Source organism: Acanthopagrus latus, chromosome 5, assembly GCF_904848185.1.
Source record: "Acanthopagrus latus isolate v.2019 chromosome 5, fAcaLat1.1, whole genome shotgun sequence".
Classification (NCBI taxonomy): Eukaryota; Metazoa; Chordata; class Actinopteri; order Spariformes; family Sparidae; genus Acanthopagrus; species Acanthopagrus latus.
In genome coordinates, this window is record NC_051043.1 from 1,080,537 (window position 1) to 1,104,798 (window position 24,262).

Here is a 24,262-nt window from a genome sequence, read left to right on the forward strand (position 1 = left end):
GAGTTAGAGTGCCTTAAGGGAGAGAGGTGCCACCTCCGTTCGCTGCAATGGTTCAGTTTTTTCACAGCTATGGCGGAGCATGGAGCCCTCAAAAGTTCCCGGAAATTAAGCTAACTGCCGCTCAATGTAATTTCTATGGAGCAGATGGTCGGAGCAGCACTTGTTTAAGGTAAAAATTTTAAAGAATGACATTTTCATATCTGAAAATAGGCTGGCCTTTATCAGCTTTTTTTTTTTTTTTAAAGAAAGTGAATGTGCATACATATTTGTATTGGGTGATCTGAATGATGATATTTCAGATGATGGGTCCTTATTTGGGAGACACCTGAATCAGTTCTGTGTGAACAACAAGCTAGCCCTAATAAGCAAAGTTATGTTACCAGCTAATAGCTATACTTGTACTACTTTGGTGAAGCATGGCATACAACATCCTGACTGGATCGTTGGATTTGTACAGCCAATGCTCATGATTGCATTATGGAGACTGAGATCCTGTTTAGTCTGGCCACAACAGATCACATACCATCCATGATATTGGACCTTGATAGTTAGCCTGAGCAGCTATGAGCCTCATGAACGAAGGAAAGTTGATTGAGCAAGGCTCACAGAATATGATCTCTGGAAGTATAACTCCCTGACTGATTGAAGTCTCAGTAATATTGATATACCAATTGATTCTATCTTGTGTAACAACATTAATTGTAAGGACATTGAGCACTACTCTGATATATTTAGAATGTATGAAAAAATAGTCAACTGATTAAATAATGACGGTTAGTACTTTATTAAAAGAAAAAACAAAACAAAACTTTAGGCCAGGGTGAACTGAATATGTATATGAGCTTCATACATAGGCTAAAGAGGCCATGCACAGCTGGATATTAGCTAGGAAAATGAGGCATTTGTCCCGGAGTTTGCACGTAAGAAAAAGGCAAATGCCAAGTTTAAATGTGCTGTTCGTTTTATCAAAAGAAATGACCAGATGTTGAGGGCAAATAAAAAAAAATTGCTGCAGAATGATGTCTATGAGTTCTGGAAAGAATGTGTATGTGTGTGTGTGTGTGTGTGTGTGTGTGTGTGTGTGTGTGTATGTATGTATGTATATGTGTGTGTATATATGTGTGTGTGTATATATATATATATATATATATATATATATATATATATATATATATATATATATATATATATACACACACACACACACACACACACACACACACACACACACACCTATGTGTGTGTGTGTGTGTGTATTAGAACTGGGACTTTATCGCGTTAGTTACCATTAATTAATTACAGAAAAAACTATGCAACAAAAAAAAAAAAAAACGCATTTAATCGCAATTTATTTTTGCACTCCCTGCAAACCTGTAATACTGATGCACAGAACACAACACGAGAAATGGAAACTGATGAGATGTCGTTGCTGGGTTCAGTGGGCGGAAATTTTAGTTTTAAAAAAACTACCTGATGGAAACCTGGATAAAAGCACAGTTGTGTGCAAATTGTGCAAGAAAGAATTTTTCTATAACCGGAGCACTAGTGTCCGCTACCACCTAAATGCCAAACATGTTGCAGCTATCACAGACAACACTCCAAGTTTGAGCAGGCAGTGTTGCCAATCCACACTCGACAAGATGACAGATTTCAGAGCAAAAATGAGTAAGTCTTCGACTGACAAATTAACAAACGCACTGGCAAAGTGGATTGCAGTGGATTGTTGGCCACTCTCGGTGGTAGAAGGTCAGGGGCTAAGCAGTGCTATGGATAGCGTCATCTGACCCAACTTAGGGTCTGCCATGCAGAGAGACAATTTCAAGCAAAATTCATCAGCTTTATGACACTGAAAAGCAAGCGAAGGTAGATTTATTGGGGAAAGCCGACTGCGTTGCTGTGACTGGGGATCACTGGACCTTGGTAAGCAATACAGTGTTTCCTCTACATTTTTCTTTTCTTTTTTAATTTGTCGTAAATACACCATCGCCGCATCACATCTCCACCTTCACAGCAGAGTCCTGCACTGGGTCGGGTGTCGCGAGTGCTGGGGTAAACTAGATAACTATCTTGCTCAGTCTCTACTCTTTGGAGTAGATCCCCTCCCCAAGAACTTATTGGTGCCATGAACGATAATTACTCATGAGAGCACGGCCTTGAAAGTGACATCGCGTCAAGCACCCAGGCACCAGGTCGGAGAGTCAGAGGAGTGTCATGTTGAAGATAGGTCAACGTCTTACCTTATTAGCTTAAGAAAACTTGTAATAGATTTTATAAGTTCAGCAGACATTTGCAAAATATTGATGACCAGCTAAGGTTACGTAACATATCGGTAGCTTAATTACTTGGGCCCGGTGCCAACTCATCTCAGTGTCGCTAACGTGAGTAAATTAATTGATAGCATTAAGCGAATATATACACACCATGATGTAACTGCTGACTGCATTTTCAGATGAGCTTGTTCAAATATTTCTCAAAGAAGAGAAAGACACCTGATGAAGATGATGCTTGTCAGGTATCATTAGCATTTTACTGACTCAAATGATGATGGTTAGGTAAAAAATTGTGTTCACACTTGTAATCAGATGTGATGTGAGTGTAAATTATCTAACGCTAATGTTTTATGTAATTGTATGAGACAAGTAACATTAGACAGGGAGGAGCAGTGGAACAAAGTGAAGGAGAGCTGAGTACAGCAGGGGGAGAGCAAAGTGATGGTGCAGGAGAGAGAGATGAGAGTAGAGGAGAAAAACCTAAACCTCCATAAATAACCCTGAAAAATTCATTGTTCTGAGCCTGGGTGCAAACTTTGCCACTGATTCTACAGCCCCATCAAGAAATTATTATTTATTGTTTATTTTTTTTATATTATTGTTGTATTTTTGTTATTATTGTTTATTTTTACATTCAGCCTTTAAAAATCCATTTTCCATGGCAGCCATTCAATAAAAAGGGGGATTATGCTGGGTATAAAAGTAAAATCTGCAGTCAAGTGTCATTTGTTTACGCCGCCACGGCTCCCCGGAGAGCCTGCCCCCGCTGCTGAAAAAATACTACATTATTGACATCACTGACAGGGGATGGCATCTTATAGTCAGCTGCAAATATGGTTTGACCCTGAAAAAATTCTAACAAAAGGTTTCTCAATGGTTTACAGTAGTATCAGATAAAAACATACTAAAAGTTTACCAAAGTTTGACTAACCATTTTCAAAATGGCAGCTGTCAGGTCCTTAAAATGACCATTACTCCTTTTTATTCCTCCTAGACCAGGAACACTGATGCCTGATACATGTTTTGACCATGTAATATTCTAATTAGCATACCTGCATGATAGATAAGTGATTATAAGTACAATTATATATTAAAGCAATTGGTTAGAAGCATATTTATGTAAAAAATAAGTACAGTTCCAAAGATAGATTTTTTTTCTTTATTCCAGTTTTATCTCAAAAGTTGCAAACTGCTTTTACCACGCAAGGATTTTTTCAGATCATTCTGCAGTGAGTTCCAAAATGTCATGTCATTGTCCGAACCGCTTATCCCTTTCCACGGGGTTGCGGGGTGTTGCTGCTGGAGCCAATCCCAGCCTTGTCTCAGGGCGAGGGCAGGGTACTCCCTGGATAAGTCGCCAGCTCATCGCAGGGCCCTCACTAGGGAGCAATGTGGGGTTCAGTATCTTGCTCAAGGACACTTCGACATGCAGCTCAGCACTGCCCAGAGCTGGGATTTGAACCAATGACCTTCTGATCACTAGTCGACCTGCTCTACCCGCTGAGCTACAGCCGCCCTAGTTTCAAAATGGAATTTGTAAAATTATTGTCAAATCCCAACACCTGGAGATTTAATATTATGTTACTCTCAAAAGAGGATTTTACAACTTATATAAAGGCTCATTTAGAAACTTTTTCTGAGATGCACCAAAACAGTGCAACATGCCCATTATGGGACATGTTGATCCCTCCCAATTGTAATACCTTTTAATATGATCATTGCAGCTCACAGCCTTTATGAGTGTTCTGGGTCAGTATAAGGCGTAGCAAAAAATGGTAATTTCTGAATGTGATAATTGATGTTGTTTTATTGTGGTAGTGTTTTTGTTTATTGTGAGTGGGTTATTTCCCACTTTTTTGGGGTCTGGTTTATTTCTTATATTTGTTGTCAGTATCTGTTGTGTTTTGAGGATATATATTTTGGTATTATTTGGGTTCTTTGATTGTTGTATATAAAATCTATAACATATATATATATGTGTGTGTGTGTGTGTATACAATCATCACATGCAACATGAAATGCTAGTAGGATTACTTTAAAGTACCAGGGGTTCCTTGATCGATAGGTCTGTGACTTAAAATGTATAAAACATTCATTAAAGTAGGCATACAGCGTACGGAATCAGACACTGTCAGACCTCATGTTCGTTTCTCGTCAGCCTCTGTCAAGATTCACTGCTCTGTGACATTAGTTCTAAAGTGTAAAGAAGTTAAACTGGGTCAAGGAACTGAACTCGAAAAACGTGCAGTGAATATTGAGGAGGCAGAACTATCACCAACAGCAGACAGTGACCGACTTTACGAGACATCGCGCACATGCTAAGCTCAAGACCTCACGCAGGAACTGTGAAGTGGCGAGATTAGTCGTCCTCGCTCTGGCCATGCCCAGTTAATGCTGTCGCCTAGGAAACGGGGCGTGGATAAAGCGCTCGTGCAGCAGGTGACCGATGTGATTGGCTGAAGGGTCGGAAGATATAGTAGCGTGCCATCGTTCCATCGGTCTTCGCTCGGCACCGGAGGGTGTACTCTGTGTCAGTGAGACTCGGCTGACTCACATCAGAGCGCTCCCCACCATCACACCGAGCTCACTCACTGGTCTGCCCGCTCAAGGTAAGTCCGTGTATCTCGAGAGTTAGCTTTATGTTCGTAATAAAAGAGTAAAGACCCGCTTAGGCTCCAGGACTCAGTCCATGGGACAGACGCGCGTCGTTAACCTTCGTCAGAAATAGACACGAGCACAGAGGGGACAAAGCCGCTCCGCAGACCGGCCACGGCCCGTCATATACGCGGAGGCTTCGGCAGACACACCGTACAGTCGGTTAACTCACATAAATTCATGGTTGCCTTCCACTTAACTTAAACTGTGTTTTTAGCTGTAGCTGTTTACTGTAGTTACAGGAGACGACTGATAGGTCTGTTCTGACACATTTCAAAATGAAATTTGAAATTGATTATGAAATTTGATATTATACAGAACATTTTATGTGATCTCATTCATCTAACTTTGAGGGGTTTTTTTTATTAAAAGAAAAATAGTTTATAGAATCACTGTCGACGGGCTTTAGATTTAGCTTGTTTATTCCTTGAATCATATTCATCTTTGGGAACTGAGTTGTTTATGACGTCCTGATTCAGCCAGACGTCTACAGTTGGCTGTATGGCAGACTCGTTGTCGCATATGTGGCCCGTAGTCAGTCACAACAGTGTTTCACTGGCATTTACCTACCACACCACAATACTTAATCTGTTTGCCATTATAGTTGTAAAGAGATCATGGGACTGAATTACCATTCAGTGTCTGGCACTGGACAAAATGGGAACAACTCCCTGAAACCAATTCTATGGGGAAAAAAGCAAATTAAAATAGACACAAGGTGGCAAACAATACAAAAGGTGGGCTCATCTCTAAAAAGAAAGAGTTGACAAACTGAATTTAATTTCAGAAAAAAGAATTACACAAGAACAAATCCTTCAAAAGTAAATTAAACATAAGGCCACCATCAAACTGCCTGTATGAACTATGCGATGAAGCCTTGAACCAACAGGTCAGGGAATAACTGGAAGATTATCATGCTTTTTCATTTGTTCACATGTAAGTAGACGTTTAATATTGTAGTTAAATGAAGTGCAGCTAATTTTGCTTATACATTGTCGGTTGGTTTGAACACTAATTTAAGCATTATAATTTACAAAATGGTTGTATTATTTGTTTGGTAGATTTGAACCTGTAAAGTAGCAAAAAGTTGATTTGTGGATTCAAATCTCCCAAACATTCAAGTAAATTGAAAACACACAGTGCTCCATAAAAATATAAAACAATATGAATGTGTTTCCTATGATCACATTGTAAATGCGTTTGATTTCCATATCTTTCTACCAATTACATCATTGTTCATGTAAAGGTCTACAGTCAACTTCTCCCTGCTTACATTAACCCATTTGTTTTCTTTGGTAGGTCTGTTGCAACATGCTGACCCATCTGTTCCGAATGCACGGGCTCCTGGTGGCCTCTCACCAGTGGGAGGTGATTGTCGGCACAGTCACGCTCACCATCTGCATGATGTCCATGAACATGTTCACTGGCAATGATCAGATCTGTGGCTGGAACTTTGACTGCCCTAAAACCGAAGAGGTGAGAGAATGAGACAATCGAGAACATGTCAGTGATTTGCAGTAATGTATTGACCACATGATTTAAAGTAGGCCAACCAAGATTTAAAGAGCTGCAGGACTCTCCTCCCTCACTTGTAAAACTTATCTATATCTATCTATCTATCTATCTATCTATCTATCTATCTATCTATCTATCTATCTATCTATCTAGATAGATAGATAGATATTTATCTATCTATCTAGATAGATATCCCATCCCATCTACACCAAAATGCACATACATGTATCAATACTAATTCGGCTGCCATTTTGTTAAAAGCTTTCGCCTACATCATATCTACTGGCCATGGTGGAGCGGTCGATTTGAATCCTTCGCTGTAAAAAATCAAGTCCTTTTAATGTCAACATACAAATTCCCTTCTACACCAAATCACTCAGGAATGTAGAGGGAATTGCCCTGAATATATCTGTGCATCGAAACTGTGTCATATCCATAGCACCACTGGACACAGGAAGTCAGACAAACAACATCATTATGAAATGCCCCGCCTCCTACTTGCACATAAAGGAACAAAATTCGGTGTGCACATTTGTCATGAGTAGACGCACAAAAAACCCTCATGAACCCATACTCTCAGTCCAACAGGAAGTCGTTCATTTTGATGTGTGGCGGCATGTTTCCCAAATTCATGCCTCCTTTGAAGGCTAACTTGTCCTAACACCACAGTCTTCACATTAACTCAGTATCATCTTCATGCCTTGAAATATATCTGTGCATCAACACTGTGTAATATCCATAGCGCCATCCACATATATATATATATATATATATATATATATATATATATATATATATATATATATATATATATATATATATATATATATATATATATATATATATATATATATATATATATATATATATATATATATATATATATATATATATATAAAGCACAAAAGAGCTGCATTTATACTACACATTTGATACGGCAAATAAAAAACAAACACTCTAAGAATACAACGAGTTCACTCAAGCAACACAGGCAAAGTCACCGAAGCAACAAACACTCACGAATACTTTCAGAAGTTAAGAGAAATATCCTCAAGACAGCAACATGGTCACAAATATTACAGAGAAGGTAATTGAATTAATCGCTCTGGATAACCAGCTCATCTCCGTGGTAGAGGATCAGGGTTTTCTTCGTCACCTGGAGTTTTTGAATCCCTGGTATGCCCTACCATCTCTGCATTACTTTACATTTCTTCCACTTTCGAGTTGCAATGTGCCGATATACGCACTAGTTTCGTGGGTCTCATACAGCAGAGCATGTACAACATACAACATCCTGAACACATGTGAAATAGACAAGCAAGGTGTCCACGTCATTTTACGTGACAGCGTAAGGAATATGTAAAAAGCAGTGGATGATATGGAGGTACCAAGCGTGGGCTGCGTCTCACATACTTCAGCTGGCTGTACACAAGGGTCTACTGTCACAGTGCAGCATCACAGACTCACTTGGTAACTCAAAGAAAGTGGTCGGCCAATGTTGCAGAATAAGGAAGAGCCATATGAAAGCATATATTTTGTTTCAACAAAATGGAAAAAAAACTATAAAGGAATGCAGGTACTTTTGTTCTTAATGCAGCTGTATTATCCAGGAAAATATTAGTTAAGGCTGAGTAACCGATCAGGACTCAGTATTGGCAGATATAGAATATTAAGACTTTATGGCAGGAGGGTTTTTTCGCATTGTACCCAGAAGCTAAACGACTACATTATAGGTCAGTATTTGATGACCTGGGGTGAGAATGTGTGGCATTTTATTGAGATATCTGGTTAGCTCCAGCTCTGTAGCAGGTTCCTTGCATTGTATCTTTATATTATTATTATTATTATTATTATTATTATTATTATTATTATTATTATTATTATTATTATTATTATTATTATTATATTAACAGCTTTAAGAGCATATTGGCCTGAAGTGTTTCACAGAGGATTATCCTGCAGTTGCTTACTCACCACTCACCACCACACTTTTCTAATTAATTCCTGTTGTCTTGCCACTGATCTGATTTTCTTTTCTTTTTACAGCAAATTCTAAGCAGTGACATCATCATTCTGACCATCACACGTTGCATTGCCATTGTGTATATTTACTTCCAGTTCCAGAACTTGAGACAACTTGGATCCAAATATATCTTAGGTAAAGTATTGACATCTGTAAGATATCTATGTTGACTAAGATGTTATGGATCTTCTGGCTGTAGAGGAAGGATATCTTTTGATCTGACTAGCTAGATAAAATAAAAATGCACCTTATTCACTCTCTTGCAGGCATTGCTGGCCTTTTCACCATATTCTCCAGCTTTGTCTTCAGCACAGTTGTCATTCACTTTCTTGATAAAGAGCTCACAGGCCTCAAGTAAGGACACACTTTGAGCATATTGTCCTTTCTTGTCATAACATTCCAAGTTACCAGTGAAGTTACAACTTGTCCTGTTCTGCTCTCCAGCGAGGCCTTACCCTTCTTCCTGCTTCTCATCGACCTCTCCAAAGCATGCGCTCTCGCCAAGTTTGCCTTAAGCTCCAATTCTCAGGTAGGAAGAAATATTCACCCATCATATTTCAACATTCCACATGAAATTCAACAGTAGCCCTGACTGGGATAACTTGGTGCTACATTTATTCAGGATGAAGTGAGGGACAACATTGCTCGTGGCATGGCAGTTTTGGGACCCACCTTCACTCTGGATGCCCTGGTGGAGTGCCTAGTGATCGGCGTGGGAACCATGTCTGGTACTTACTGTCATTTGGAGTTTAGTTGATTTCTTGAAAGATGTCAATGTTTTCGTTTGTTTGTTTTTTCAGCTTTATGCATTTTCACTGCAGTTAGTTCTTTGAGCTGAGATCACACAGTTTTCACTTTATTCACAGAGTATTGGTGAAGATAAACAATACTTGAAGATAGCACAATGAACATGAATTTGAAAAAGCTCAAGGATGTTAAAAAAGTAATGTCAGAAAATAAAACTTGTGAACCAAATTGCTTGCTTAGATATGTGAATGTGGCAACACCGTGAAGCATATCTGTCAAATTCAATCATTCAACTTAACTCCTTAGCAGACAATGGGCCATTTTGCTGTTAATTCACCAAAAGGAAAAGAAAGTATTTAAAAGTGTTTTGTTTTTATTTTATTTTTTTATTTTTTTTATTTAACAGTGCAATATATAAACATTTTCAAAAATGAACAATTTTTTTTGTTACAGACTGTGGGGAAAGAAGATTTTTGATATTATCTCAAAGACATCTATCAGTTGTGTAGCAGGGAGTCCACGTCTCATGCGTGTTCTTGTGAATGGCTGAGTATCTGTCCTGTATTTTTCAGGTGTGCGACAGTTGGAAATCATGTGCTGCTTTGGCTGCATGTCTGTCTTGGCCAACTACTTTGTGTTCATGACTTTCTTCCCAGCGTGTGTCTCACTGGTGCTGGAGGTATGGGTGCAGCATTTCATTTTATCTGCCTATATGTGAGTGTTAATGTCAGATTGTTTGACAGGGATGTGTTTGCTTTTGTAGTTGTCCCGTGAGAGTCAGGAGGGCCATCCTATCTGGCAGCTGAGCCACTTTTCCAGAGTGATGGAGGAGGAGGAGGACAACAAACCCAACCCTGTAACACAGAGAGTCAAAATGATCATGGTATTGTCTCTCTTCTTCTTTCACTTGTTTCGTTATTTTAATTTGAACACAAGTGAGATCTCTCCTCTCTGCTCTGTGTGCAGTCTCTGGGCCTGGTGATGGTTCACGCCCACAGCCGCTGGATCGCTGAGCCCTTGTCCATCAACACCCCGGTGGGCATGCCACAGGTCAGCATGGACCTGGACCACCTCTCACCCAGGAGGATCGAGCCAGAGAAGCCACTGTGGCACTTCTATCTGACCAGGTGAGGCCGCTGTTATGCTTGCTTATAACTTCATGTTCACATGCGTGTGGCGACTAACATGTAGTTCTGGAGCTCTTCAGAGCATTAGCTTTGCCTGTTCTCTGAATTTGTAAGATGCAATTACAGTGGTGAACAGTGTAGATTGTGAGGACATTTGGTATCCGCGTCCATCCTGAGAGATCCAGTAATAAGTGGACAGCTTTGGTAAATAGCATTGACATATGTTTTGAGTGACGACTTGTAATCAAATCTCACTTTGCAGCTCTACATGCAAATGAATGCATTCATCATGAAAAAAAGGATACAATGAGTTCTTTACAAATAAAGAAATATCTTCCTGTATAAAATCTGCTGAATTAACAAGGCCCAAACACAGTTGCCTATATTGCTTCCTGATTTCTGTATTTGTAAAATTTGACATGTTCAGGACCAGTCCTCCAGATCATTTCAGTGGGCCCTCAACGAAAATTGTTATTTCTGACAAAGTATAGTGTTATGGTGCAATGCAGTAATTCCAATTTTCTGAGTCTGTGTTTCCAATGCTTTTGCTTGGAAAAACATGGTGCTTACTAGGGATGTCCTAATCATTTTTTTTTTTTTTTTTTTTTTTTTTGCCTTGGTCCGATCCGAGTCCTTTAATATTTAGTATCTGCTGAGAACGAGTCCCGATCTGATACTCAGCCTAAACTAATATTTCGCGCGCGAAACAGTTCTATGTTGCATGATGCCATTGGACTACTTTCGCTTTCTAATTGAAGTTATTCCACACTGCAGACATTTTATCCACAAGTTTGCCAGAGTAACGTTATGCACGTGTATGTGTTCTGCCAAAAATTGTGCTTTGACGTATAAAAAGAAAATATAATTGTGCATATGTATATACGGTCCCTGACAAAAGCTCTTTTTTTTCTATTCTTTTTTTTCTTTTCCGTTCTCCAGGCACCTTGGAAGTAGATGAAGTTTGCATTCCCATTCTTAGAGCCATTTATGATGTACAGTAAAAAAGATCACTTGATGCAACTTGATAATCTTAAATGAATTCTAAAGATTCTTATTTGTAGTATTTCCAGGTAGGAAATGATGTTCATAGAGTTACAGGTGGGCCTGACTTTGTTTCCAACTCAGACACTGTAAAGTGTGAAGATCATTTAAAGGGGCTCTACTGAACAAGTTGTAGAAATGTACATATGTTATTTTTTTTATTGGCCATAATTGAGCAGATATATTGTGAAGTGACCAACGAGATCCCTCCCCTTTGTCTTGGTTGCCTATACCAGGCTGTGAACCATTTGTGTAAATTCTTTAATGTGGCTGCACTGTGGATTTCTTTGTGAAGAGTTTGGGTCTTATATACCGCAGCAGTCGAAAGGATATGACTTTCTACACATTCACAAGTGCCACGTCTCTCTGTTATCAGAGAGCAACCATAGCTAACATGAACTAACAACCGGCTTTCAGAAGTTCCAGAGAGCCCACTTTAGCATTTATCTCGACAACTACTGTAGATACCTCAGTAAAATTAGAACACAGACATTTATATTGATGCTATGGTACAAAAAAAAAGCAATTGGCAACTTGTTTTTTTGTTTTTGTACATGGTTTTTGTCTGTCGTCCCCCACAGGATGATATCCATGGACATAGAGCAGGTGATCTGCCTGGCCTTGGCCCTGCTGCTGGCTATCAAGTACATCTTCTTCGAGCAGGTTGAGATGGAGTCTACACTGTCACTGAAGAACCCCATGGCTATGTCTGCCCCAGCCCTGACCCCACGACGACCCACTGAGACCTGCTGCAGGATGGAGCCGTACACTTCCCGGTCCCTGGCCCCTGCCCAGAGTGTGGCTGCCCTGGTACCTGCCAGCAAGGAAGAGAGAGGTGTGTCTATGCTCAGTGATGATACTGTAGCAGGTGGACTTGAGTTGCACAGTGGTATCCAACTCTATCTTGTTTCATTAGATGAGGTTATTCGGCCGTTGTCTGCCCCAGCCACGGATCCCCAGCCAAAGAGCATCTTTGTCGTAGGTGGGGTGGAGGAAGAGTTCAAGTCCAAGATTGATAAGCCAAGCCTCCTCCAAAAGCCCAGAGGCCTGGAGGAATGTGTGGCCATCCTTAACAACCCTGAGGTGAGACATTACAACTGAAACCATACAATCTCCCCTTCATAGCTTACCTCCTCTCAGGTGGCTGAGTAGTTACATCACGTCAGCCTACTGTCCAGCTCCCTAAGATGTCTCTTTCAGTTGTGGAGCCATGTCCCACCAATGAGACTGCAGTTATGTGACTTAACTGCACTGTAATGAGCTTTGTCACTCCACTATCTCTCTGAGGCTGAACCAATTAGAGCATGACGCCAATAGAAAAGACACTTGCACCTATTTGGCTGCCTCTGCGCATCCTCAGATCCACTCAGCTCACCTTTGAACTTTGTCTTGACCTGAGGTTTCATGACAGTTAAATAGGCTTCTCCCACAGTGCAAGGAGTGCTCCATCCAGTAAGACTTGTGAGACTCGTACATTTATTATCACGTTTTTAAAACACAAGAGCTACAAAACTATACTATGTAGAGTCCATTGTGCCATTTCTTTAATAATGGGTGGACACAGATTAATATTTTAAGAGGGTTTGTATGTGGTATGATAAGTACTTCATACAACCCCACTTTTTAACACTATGAAATAATTGCTACTAAGAATGTATTTATTTGTCTATACATTTACCATTGCTCAGTTGCATCGTTGCATTCTTTTGTTACACAATAAGTTTAAAGTAGAAGTTTTGGAGATATATAGAAAACAACGCTTATAACTTACCTTTGAACAAAGCTGGCACAAAAGCCCTTCCAGCAAGTTGGAATATATCATTTCGGTTATTGTCAAGATGACTGCAACAGTCAAGAAGAATACAGAAATTACATAAAAAATATGAGGAAAGACTAGTGAATATTAAGTATGTATGTATTAAGCTCACAAAGGTATTCAGTTCTGTGCAGAGCTCTTCCTCATTGGATGTGCACAATTTCAGGGTGTAGATAATATGTGTTATGAGATGGTGGTTTAGAGATGTCAGCTGATGTAATATGCAAAGACAAATATCCACTGGGGGGACTTGTTGATGAGAGCAGCTGTTTATTCCTCCAGAAGCTCTGATTTCTGCCCTCAGCTGTTGTCTCCAGGGCTTGCCAGCTCCAGCAGCTGTCTGCTGGTTAATGCTAAAAGGGTAGCTAACCCTTAATCTAAAACATTGGTGTCTTCACCTTTGCTCTGGTGTTTTTTAGCAGATGAGAATAAAAGGCAACTCTGTTGGTAGGGTTAGTTCATTTTTTAAATGTTTTAAACTTAAATTTAGTCAATATCTTACAAAATCCACCTTTTTAAGGACAACGTGGCCATTAATATTACACATTTTTGGCCAATTAGAACTACTGGATTTGTTTCAAATAGCCATTTATAGGGTTGGGGTTAGGTTAAATAGCAATAAAACACAAAGCGCCATGGTGCACTGATGATTTGTCCTCCCTGCCCTCTCACAAATAGTGCAGAACATTTGATCTATTCTGTTTGTTTGGGCCAAGTCTAAGACTAATAAGCAGTTAGAACATAATGCAATCAAGGCCTTGTGGCAACATCAGCTGCTCATGTCCAATACAAAATATCAGCTGGTTGATTTGGCACTTTTGGACTGAAGGAAGAGGATCACTTCATTCATTTTCATCAGTAGCTGGGCCAGTCATTTGTGTTTGTTCTTGTGCAGACCATGTATCTGTCCTTCAGTGCATGATTGTGCCTCTTGCAGCTGGGGCCTCGTTTACTGAGTGATGCTGAGGTGATGCTACTGGTCAACTCCAAACACATCCCTGCATACAAACTGGAGGCCATGATGGAGAGACCAGAGAGAGGAGTGGCCATTCGAAGACAGATGATATCTGCCAAACTTCCCTTTCCTTCTGCACTCTCCTCACTGCCATACACCGACTATGACTATTCCAAGGTGAGGATGCACACGCACGCACAGACATACACTTCGAGCTGTCTTCTCTGTTTCACTCTACTTCATTTTTTACAAGCTCCTCAACATTTTTGTTTTCCAGGTAATGGGTGCCTGCTGTGAAAATGTGATTGGCTACATGCCTGTACCTGTGGGTGTGGCTGGACCACTGCACCTTGATGGGAAGCAGTTTCAGGTCCCAATGGCAACCACGGAGGGCTGCTTGGTTGCCAGTACCAACCGCGGTTGTCGAGCGATCGCTGTAAGTGTCAGCAATGTTGTTTCCTGTAGTGAAAAAAAAGGAATTGTAATACACAACATATGATCAGCAAATATTCAGCCACTGTCCTCAGGTCAGCCTTTTTTTTTTTTTATAACATATATCTCATACTGCATTCTGTTGTCCCTGCTGGTGGTAAGATATTGCTACCTTTACTAAGTGTTATCTAGCTGTAGCTGAAGGAGTTTATTTCATACGTTATTTTGAAATATCAGGACAAAAAATTAATTGTGGGACCTTTTTGACAGCTGACATATACAGTATTACTATTAATACACTGCCCAGCGAGTTTTACCTTAAAATTATAATGAGCAAATTTATATTTAAATTGAATGTTCAGTCAAAAATGCATGATTTGCTCTTTGGGTATGCTGTTAATATGAGAACATAGAATTTTTAAACTTCTCACAAGAAAAATGATATCACAGGCTGTCAAATTGATTGGTCAACTTTTTTAAATGACAAAAACGATGTTTCCCTGACAAGGACTTCTTTTGAGTTGTAAGTGTTAATTCTCAGAGCATAGAAACTAGTGGTACAGGTGATGGTGCTGATAAACATCATAGGGGAGTGGTTCAGATGGAGAGCTGGGTCAACACAGCATCAGACTTTGGACACGAGGGACAGTGACAAATAACTAATCATATTTTTCATTAAGTGGTTTTTCTTATTTCAGAATCTTTAGTAATACTTTGAAACTGTGATAACAACATAATGTGATAATATACATGGCACCTGACTTGTGGTCCTGCCCCCGGCATGCTGAAGCTTGCAGGTGGAGCCAGCAGTCGTATCTTGGCTGACAGCATGACTAGAGGACCCGTAGTGAGGCTGCCCTCTGCCTGCAAGGCCTCTGAGGTCAAGGCCTGGCTGGAGAGCACAGATGGGTTTCAGGCCATCAAAGATGCATTTGACAACACCAGCAGGTAAAATATAAACCTGCCGTGGAGGTAGACAGTAGACATAGAATTCACTCAGTGTTCATTGTGTGTCAACATGTTGTCTTTGTGTGAAAGAGCGTGTGGTTGCTGTTCTCAGGTTTGCGCGGCTCCAGAAGCTGCTAGTTGCTCTGGCTGGGAGAAATCTCTACATCCGCTTCCATTCCAAGACTGGTGATGCCATGGGTATGAATATGATCTCTAAGGTAACTGTTTAACTGTACCATTTCATGACAGCTGTTGTTGCCTACCGTCGCCACGTCTTCCCTCATTCTGTGCCCCGTACCTAAGTAGTGACGTGTGTCACGTTGATTCGCGATTCATTTTTTCTGTCAACCGGCGCAAATCGTCAAGCATTTTTACAGATTCTTAATCACGTCACGATGCATCATTACATCCCTATTAACCACTGACTGTAATAATACCAGCTGTTGCCATCATGGCAGTGTGTGACTCCACCTAACTCACAGCTAATCAAAAATGGGTAGAGAGGTGGAGTGTGGCTGGAACTGAAACAAGCCAAGCTAGTTAGACAAATTCCCCTAGCTGCAAGCTACCAAGCTAGCTACGTTTAACAAGCTATTTATGTTCACACATAGAGAGAATGGTCCCCTGACCAGTTATGCCTGTGATAGATGGTAACAGTCAGATAGTTCGTCCAATCACCTTTTGTATCAAGTAGGGATGTCCAGATCCGATCGCGTGATGGTGGCACAGAGTCAGACCATCCGACATCACTTTGCTGCAGTGACACTACTGGTTGAATTTTGAATGTGGACCCAAGCCAGATGTTGTCATTTTTGTCAGAGCACAATTTTTGGCAGACGCGTGCGTAATGTTACTCCGGCAAACCTTTGGATAAAATGTCTGCAGTGTGGAAATAACTTCAATTACAAAGCGAAAGTAGTCCAACGGTGACGTGTTACATCTGCAATATGACCGTTTTGACACACTTCAGCTGGCTGTACACAAGGGTCTGGTGTCACAGTGCAGCGTCATAGACTCACCTGCTAACACAAGGAAGATGGAGGCCAATGTTGGAATAGCATATGTAGAATAAGAAAGAGCCATATGAAAGTATACACTTTGTTTCAGGAAAAAAAAAAACAAATTAAGAAATGCAGGTGCTTAAAGCAAAACATTAGTTGAGTATCAGATTGGGACTCGGTATCGGCAGACACTAAATACTAAAGGACTCGGATCGGATCAGGGTAAAAATAAACCTGATCGGGACATCCTTAGTATCAAGGAAGTATTTTTTTGAAAGTACTTTTTTTACTCTTTTCCAAAGAATTTCTAATGGCTCCCTCCCAGGTAAAGTTATAAGACAACCCCTTTTGTGAAACAAACCATCTGGCAAAATACTGAGCTTTTGTGACTCCAGATGTTTATTCCTCCAGAAACTCTGGGCTCTGCCCTCAGCTGTCACCTCCAGGGCCTGCCAGCTCTAGCTTCTGCTGGTTAATGCTAAAAGGGTAGACCGTTAATCCAAAACATCGGTGTCGTCACCTTTGTTCTGGTGTTCTAGTCCAATTATTTGTACAGCAGATATTATTTGTTTGATGTTTACATTAAAAATTCTCCAAAAGGCACTTCAAACTGGGGTGGAGGTATAGATCAGTGATTCGAATTGGCTGAGGTTGTTGTACCAGGCTGTACACAGTCTTATTTCTCCTATGTAGTCGGGCATTTTAACATGGAGTCTAGTGGGCCTCAAGTGGCCATCAGAGGAACTGCAGTTTTTGGTAATACTGCATTGGCTTTATTTTTCAGCCGCTTGTTATTAACTCTTGTTGTTCCTGCAGGGTACAGAGCAGGCTCTGAGCAGACTGCAGCAGAACTTTCCAGAACTGCAGGTTGTGGCTATTAGTGGGAACTACTGCACAGACAAGAAACCAGCCGCCATCAACTGGATCGAAGGCAGGGGCAAGTCTGCTGTCTGTGAGGCCACCATCCCAGCTAAAGTGGTCAGAGAGGTAGGAGGATCCAGGATTGAGAGTGCAGCTAACTATTGCTGGCACTTTGTATGACCTTTACTAGCCTAAAATGGTGACTGCATATCAAATCAAATCAAATCAAATCAATTTTATTTATATAGCCCAAAATCACAATCACATTGCTTCAATGGGCTTTACAGTCTGTACAGTGAACAACATCCTCTGTCCTTAGACCCTCAATTCGAGTGAGGAAAAACATCACATGTTGATGGGGGAAAAAAAACCCAACCTTTTAACAGGGTAAAAAAAAACAATGGAAGAGACCTCAGGAAGAGCCACAGAGGAGGGATCCCTCTTCCAGGATGGACAGACATGCAGTAGATGTGTACAGAAAAGTGCAACAAATCACAGTTTACAAGTTACATTGACATAAAGTTTGATACAAGTTATATGTATAAGTAAAGTGTGTGGATCCAGGAGACAGCTGAGCAGGACGAGGCATCACCAAGTGGTGCCCGAGCCACACGACCTCCTGTCCACCATGGTGACCTGGAGGAGGGCAGGACACACAAGATAATTAGTAATAGACAGAGAGAGGCATCAAGATTTACAGAAATATAGATATGAGGAGATAGTGAAGCAGAGGAGAGCAATGATCCAGCAGAGCCCAGTGTGTGACGATCCAGACCTGTCAGTATTTCAAGGCAGCAGGAGCCTGGAAATGGTAGATGGTCCCAGGGGGCTGTGGTCGATCAAAAGGGAGCCTGAATGAAAGAGAGGAGGAGGAGAGAGAAGAAGAGGAGGAAGCTATAGAGAGTATAGAGAGTGACACAGCTTACAGCTTGTGGGAACAGAAAACAAACAAGGTTAGAAAAGCGATATTTGATCAGAATAAACAGATTGTTTCTCGTCAGCAGCACAATGTGCTGCATAGTGCCTTTCTAGTTTTAACCGCTACTCAAAGCGCTTTACAACACAAGTCAGCATTCACCCATTCATACACACTTTCGTACACAGGCTACCATGCAAAGTGACACCTGCTCGTTAGGAGCGATAACCATTCATAGGCCAATGGAGGATACTTTGACATGTTGACTGCATAGAACACTGATTGTCTGATTGGTGGGGAACTGCTCTGCGTCCTCAGCCATAGCCTGACCATTAATCATTTTTTCTATCCTTAAAACCAGTGATTTTGTGTATATGATACTACAAGCAAAGTTTCATGTTGTGTTGAGTAGTAAACTCACTCTATAACACATATTATGATATGTGTAATAAAAATATTATTAATATTTTATCAATGAAATTTCTAAAGGATACATGTTTATGTCTGCCCCAAAACTATACTCAGATGCATATATTGAACACTGGAATTATTTTTGCATCATTCTGGTGTTCATGCTGAGCTGTAATGATTCGTGCTCCCTTCAAGTGCACAGCATCGTCCATATGTTGTTGTGTCCCTACACGCCTCACACTGTAGGCATGTAGGGATCTTTTCAGGGTCAGTGGGAACAGGCACGGATGGAGAGACTAAAGTTGTGTGAACTCATCTTCTGTGGACCTTTGTTTGTTGAGCCATTCAAACTTGATGTTTTTACTCTATTCATTTTATGTGGGAAATAATGAAAATTAAAAAAAGCAATGTACGAAAGAAATGTACTGTTGTTCAATACTTCATCCTAAAGACATTACAGAAGCACACAGGAAATAATGAATAGGAAATCTAGATTATATTTCAAAATAAATTACATTTTTAATTTTAGTTTTACTCTATTCATTAGAATCAACCAATCTCATATGAACCCTATATTTACTCCTTGTCCTTGTGCTGCAGGTGTTGAAAACGTCAACGGAGGCTCTGGTGGAGGTGAACATCAGCAAGAACCTGGTGGGCTCGGCCATGGCTGGTAGCATCGGTGGATGTAATGCACACGCAGCCAACTTGGTGGCTGCCATCTACATAGCCTGCGGACAGGTAAAGTAGTTCTCAGGAGCTGTTGTACATTTGGGTATTCCAATGTATCAGTGTTTTCTGTGATAGTTTATGGCTGTGTGTGTTTGTTCCCCAGGATCCAGCCCAGTCAGTGGGTAGCAGTAACTGCATAACCTTGATGGAGGCATCAGGACCAACAGGGGAGGACCTGTACATCAGCTGCACAATGCCCTCTATAGAGCTGGGCACAGTAGGAGGAGGTACCAACCTGCCCCCTCAGCAAGCCTGCCTCCAGGTAGACACACACATAGACTAGCCATACCAACATAAACATTGTTTCATAGTTTTTATTTTCATCCTCATCGTGTGTTTGTGTGTGTGTGTGTGTGCGCACAGATGCTGGGTGTGCAGGGAGCCAGTCAGGACTGTCCAGGGGAGAATGCCCGGCAGCTGGCCAGGGTGGTTTGTGCCACCGTGCTGGCTGGAGAGCTCTCACTGATGGCTGCTCTGGCTGCTGGCCACCTGGTCAAGAGTCACATGACACACAACAGGTAATTCACAGATTTGCATGACTCATTGTGTCTTTTAGCTATTTACTGATTTTCACGCCCTGATCTGAATAGCAGTCGTGGATCTAACAAGGGAAATACAGCATCAGGTGGACCCTGTTCATTCTTATGAAAGCTGCTCAGTGGTACATAAGGCCAAAAAACCTTGACATCCTGAGCATTAAATTACCCAGAGTTACATATTGTGCAGCCCGTGGAGCATTTGCACAGAGTCTGTTTTAAAGCTGCTTTTTTTCACAATATAAACTTATGAAGAAAAGTGTTGTTGGGCACCAGTGCATCACCTGATTTAATAGTTTTGGCCACGGTGTCAAATTGGCTTCCAAGCATGGCTCGCTTCAGCAAGGCAACACCACTTCGGCAAAGCACGTGCACTACTGAAGGTAAACCGGAAATTTGTTAAGTACATTTATGGATTTGGTCTCGATATTGATCTGATTTGTTATGTAATTTTGATGTTCTTTGATGATCATATAAATTATCCAAGTGGTGTTTCTGTCTCCAAGAGGGCAGACAGACTCTTGCATGAGTTACTCAGATCATGAGGCTATCGTCAACAAATCCCATCATCACTTTCACCACTTCCACCACTTACAAGCACTGACACTTGCTGTGTCAGTGCTTATAAGCTAGCATCGCTAGCATTACACATTAATATTTTTGCCTAACAGCTAGCTCCTAGAGGGCATTATTAAACACCAGTACTCAAACTTAACTTAGTCATTTAAGTGGTTATGCTCCAGGTGCATTTATTTGTGGTGCAGATAAAGACTGACTGTTCTCATGGTCCAAGGCTGGAGAACATCCTGGTAGTGTGCAACCTGTCTAAACATACAAACTAATAGTGGTTAAACAACCTGTTAAGCCTTATTCAGCTATTGTAACTGCTGTATCTTGTTGATGACGGTTCTCAGTCATCCGGGTCATGGTAGTTTTAAGTGCTGTACCATAGTCAACTGGACTTGTTTCAGTTTCTTGATGACATTTCATCTCTCATCCAAGAGGCTTCTTCAGTTCTAAATAACTGGAGAGGAGTTGCATGCTTTTAATCTCTGTGTGGGAGTGACCTTACAGAGTTGTTAGGGCCACTTGTGGGTCATTGATCCAACCATCCTTCATGTGGTTTGCTAGGGCTAGGTGCTGCATTGTAGGCACCTGGAGTGACTGGAGGGTTGTTGCAAACCCTGCAACTCGTACACATATCAAAAAGAACACACAAGAATTTTCACCATTGACAATGGTATACAAGGCGTGATGGAATCTGACCTAACTGTTCTGTGTGCAGATCCAAGGTGAACTTACAGGAGACTCCAGGAACCTGCACCAGGAAAGCCTCATGAGAGCAGTGCATCCTCCCTCAGTCACGAAAAAGATGGACAAGTGGAAAGGGACAAATCATTGTGTTCAATGAAAACAGACCTCAGATATCTTACAGGTGCTTTGGAAAAGACACAGGAGTGTCGTTTGTCCAATCTCTATGCTGGATATAAAAAGGATCCATACAAGATAATCAGAATATTATGTCCGAGTAATTCCTTTTCTTTGTGTTTGTTCTTCTTTAATGTCCACATTTAAAATGTTGGTATTTGGGAAACAGACAGGTTGGGTTCAAGAGAAACATTTCTGCTCCCCTGTTGCCAAATGAAGCTCTGAGCACAGAAACATGTTTGGATAACTGTAATTGCTGGATTTGGCTGTGACTCTGCATGCAAACTTAAGAACAGAGCTGCTTAACACAGATTCTGAATTATTGGATTTCTTCATCAGGGTGGTTTGTAAAGCTAACAAGAACACTTAGTGTCACGGTTACACTCACACAGCTCAGCAGCACTGTGAACAGAGACAGAGGATTATCCATGACAGACTTTAGGAATTCATAAAAATAAGAAAAATCCAGTAAGCACTTTAGAACTTAGAGTGACAGTCTCTTTTTAAGGTTACGTTGACGGCCTGTAAGGACAGGACTGGACAGGCGTTTCCTTCAAAAAACCAGGATGGTGATTTAACAAGGCTAACAGTGCCTGTCCTATTAATGGAAATATCCAACAAATTCTTGACACAGTCATTTTGAGATTACATTGTCTAATTGAACAAAATAAACAGAACTAATGCTTTAGCTGACCTCTGCACTGCATACTAAGTACCATATAGAAAATTACATTAAAGTACAGTGCATTCCAGTGACATGCACAACAGATATGAATGTCTCGAAATAAACTTGACATTTGCATACGTCAGGTATTGTAATTTATCACATTATGACTGCTTTCAATCATTAAATATTCTGTTCTTACTTTGTGGTGATGCAGACACAGACTTTTCAAATCTATCGGCATTTTAAACTGCATTAGCATGTGATGTTGATGCTTAAAAATGTAATATAATATGATGTACTGCAGATGTGTCGTTAGAATGAGTGGTGAGTCTTCCTGATGTTCTGGCAGTTGGCAAATATTTTGAATATATTTTGTAATAAATACAAAAGGACTTTATAATGACAGAGTGTACTACTTTGATTACAGCCGCTACTGTCATAAATTGCAAATTATCTTAAATATGGAATTTACAATAACATGACAGTAAATGCACCATTGACCATTGACAGCCAGAGCTGTTTCAGGTTCATTTAACAGTTCGGTTTGTAGCTATGAAGCTTCCATGTGTTCTGTGTAGCATGTGAAATGTGCATGCAGAAGCTTCATGTGACAGTTTTATTTCAGGGTTCATAGATTATAGATTACCACTGACTGCATTTAGAAAGTTAAACATCAGTGTGCAGTGGCCCACAAAGAAAAGCATCAGTGAGGATGCAGAGGATGCATCCAACAAATGAAATACTGCTGGTTTGAGCCTCATCCACCGTGGCCACTAAAACATGGATAAAGTAAAAGGCTCTCTCTAGAGCCACCATTTACTTCTGTGGAAACACGGCACTAGAACATGAATGACTGCTCCCTCTGTAGATTAGGCTCAACAAAGCTACAATGTGTCTTTGTTTTCAGGTGACTTAAGATTGCTGCAAGAATGAGTCCAAAAACCAGAAACAAGTTTGCATCTTTGGTCCTTCCCTTGTCTCAGTGAGTTGGTTTGTGGTTAAATGAATATAAAGGAAATAAGGTTGGTTAACACAAGCTTAAGAGATTTCACCAGGTCCATTAATCACAGAGTGTGGAGGCAGGGAAGTCAGAGGACGTCTGAGGGACAACCAGGAAACCATAAAATATGATCCTGTTTCACCAAAATCAGGGATGGTTGGAGCGTGTGTGATGTACTGCTGTGATGCATTACACACTGTGATGCTACGGCTTAAGTTACGTGTTATAAAGTGAAAAAGTGAAGCCTACTCAGAAAAATCAGAAATGCGATTTAAGACTGTTTTTATTACAGACATCGTGGTGAAAAGTTTAGACACCTGTGAGGTGCGCCGGACGGTTCTTAGCATAGACATGTATACATTGTGTATATGTCTATGGTTCTTAGGCCTCCGCGTCGCCCATTAATGTTAATTCCTGATCATGGACACCTCGTCGGGCATTATCCCGCTTGCCAAATAAAAGAAATGTATATCACTGATTTATATTTTCACGCGTTTTACAATCAAAATATAAAGTTTTTTACAAGCCGTGACTAAGTTTCCCTGGTAACGACTGAGGGTTTGACTAATACCCGGAACAATTATTATAATCCTGTGAGGTCTTATTCAACGGAAACGTTTTTCAGTCTAAATAGGACGGATCTTAGATACGACTTGGCAAGGGGAGATATTCTAGTCCGCTGACCGATGAGCCAGAAAGCTAACGCGATGCTAGCAAGATTCAAAGTCAACAACATTGCATACGCCTGACAATCAGTAAATACAATTTGACAGTATGTTGACAACAAGACTAGCTAGCTAACCAGTCATGTCATTGTCCCAAATCAAGATCAAAATTTTCATGAAAAAATGATCGGCCGTGTGTAACCATAGACATATAAATATGTCTATATGTCTATGTGTGTGACGTTACAGTGGCCGTAGCCTGAAGTAGAGAGCTGAACAGCGAACGGGATGTAACGTGAGCTTATTCGCTTTAGAGGGGGAAGTGTACTTCCTGCACTTTGTGTGTTACAGTCGCCACCCTGTGGTGTTCAGAGGATAAGACACTGAAGGACTGACGGACTGCACTCAGTGTTGGAAATCAAATATTCAGATTTTTTTCATGTGGACTGGCCAGCTAGCGCATTGATTTAGAGCAGTGAACAGACAGTTTGACTGGAACTACTTAGTAGGTGTCCA

At 40.7% G+C, this 24,262-nt stretch overlaps 1 protein-coding gene across 2 annotated transcripts; it reads left to right on the forward strand.

Moving 5' to 3' along the window:
* The first annotated feature begins 33 nt into the window (after nucleotides 1-33).
* Nucleotides 34-22,484, forward strand: LOC119019401 (3-hydroxy-3-methylglutaryl-coenzyme A reductase-like). Of its 2 annotated transcripts, none has more exons than XM_037097944.1 (20): nucleotides 34-169; nucleotides 6,225-6,401; nucleotides 8,487-8,598; nucleotides 8,730-8,817; nucleotides 8,908-8,992; nucleotides 9,086-9,191; nucleotides 9,783-9,889; nucleotides 9,974-10,093; nucleotides 10,177-10,337; nucleotides 11,960-12,213; nucleotides 12,295-12,461; nucleotides 14,132-14,326; nucleotides 14,427-14,585; nucleotides 15,372-15,529; nucleotides 15,642-15,747; nucleotides 17,347-17,517; nucleotides 19,319-19,459; nucleotides 19,554-19,712; nucleotides 19,814-19,968; nucleotides 21,272-22,484. In XM_037097944.1, exons 2-20 carry the CDS (start codon nucleotides 6,237-6,239, stop codon nucleotides 21,324-21,326), a joined length of 2,664 nt encoding a protein of 887 aa, XP_036953839.1. In that variant the 5' UTR covers nucleotides 34-169; nucleotides 6,225-6,236; the 3' UTR covers nucleotides 21,327-22,484. The 2 variants fall into 2 exon arrangements, with proteins under 2 accessions (XP_036953839.1, XP_036953838.1); XM_037097943.1 differs by lacking the exon at nucleotides 34-169 and adding an exon at nucleotides 4,733-4,879.
* The last annotated feature ends 1,778 nt before the right edge of the window (nucleotides 22,485-24,262 follow it).

What these genes read in the sequence shown, in the direction of transcription:
- LOC119019401 (XM_037097944.1), top strand. Translation starts at nt 6,237, where the DNA reads ATGCTGACCCATCTGTTCCGAATGCACGGGCTCCTGGTGGCCTCTCAC. An exon ending in GCATTTGACAACACCAGCAG is followed by an intron (nt 15,530 to 15,641) that starts GTAAAATATAAA and finishes TGCTGTTCTCAG; the next exon opens with GTTTGCGCGGCTCCAGAAGC. An exon ending in CAGCTAAAGTGGTCAGAGAG is followed by an intron (nt 17,518 to 19,318) that starts GTAGGAGGATCC and finishes CTTGTGCTGCAG; the next exon opens with GTGTTGAAAACGTCAACGGA.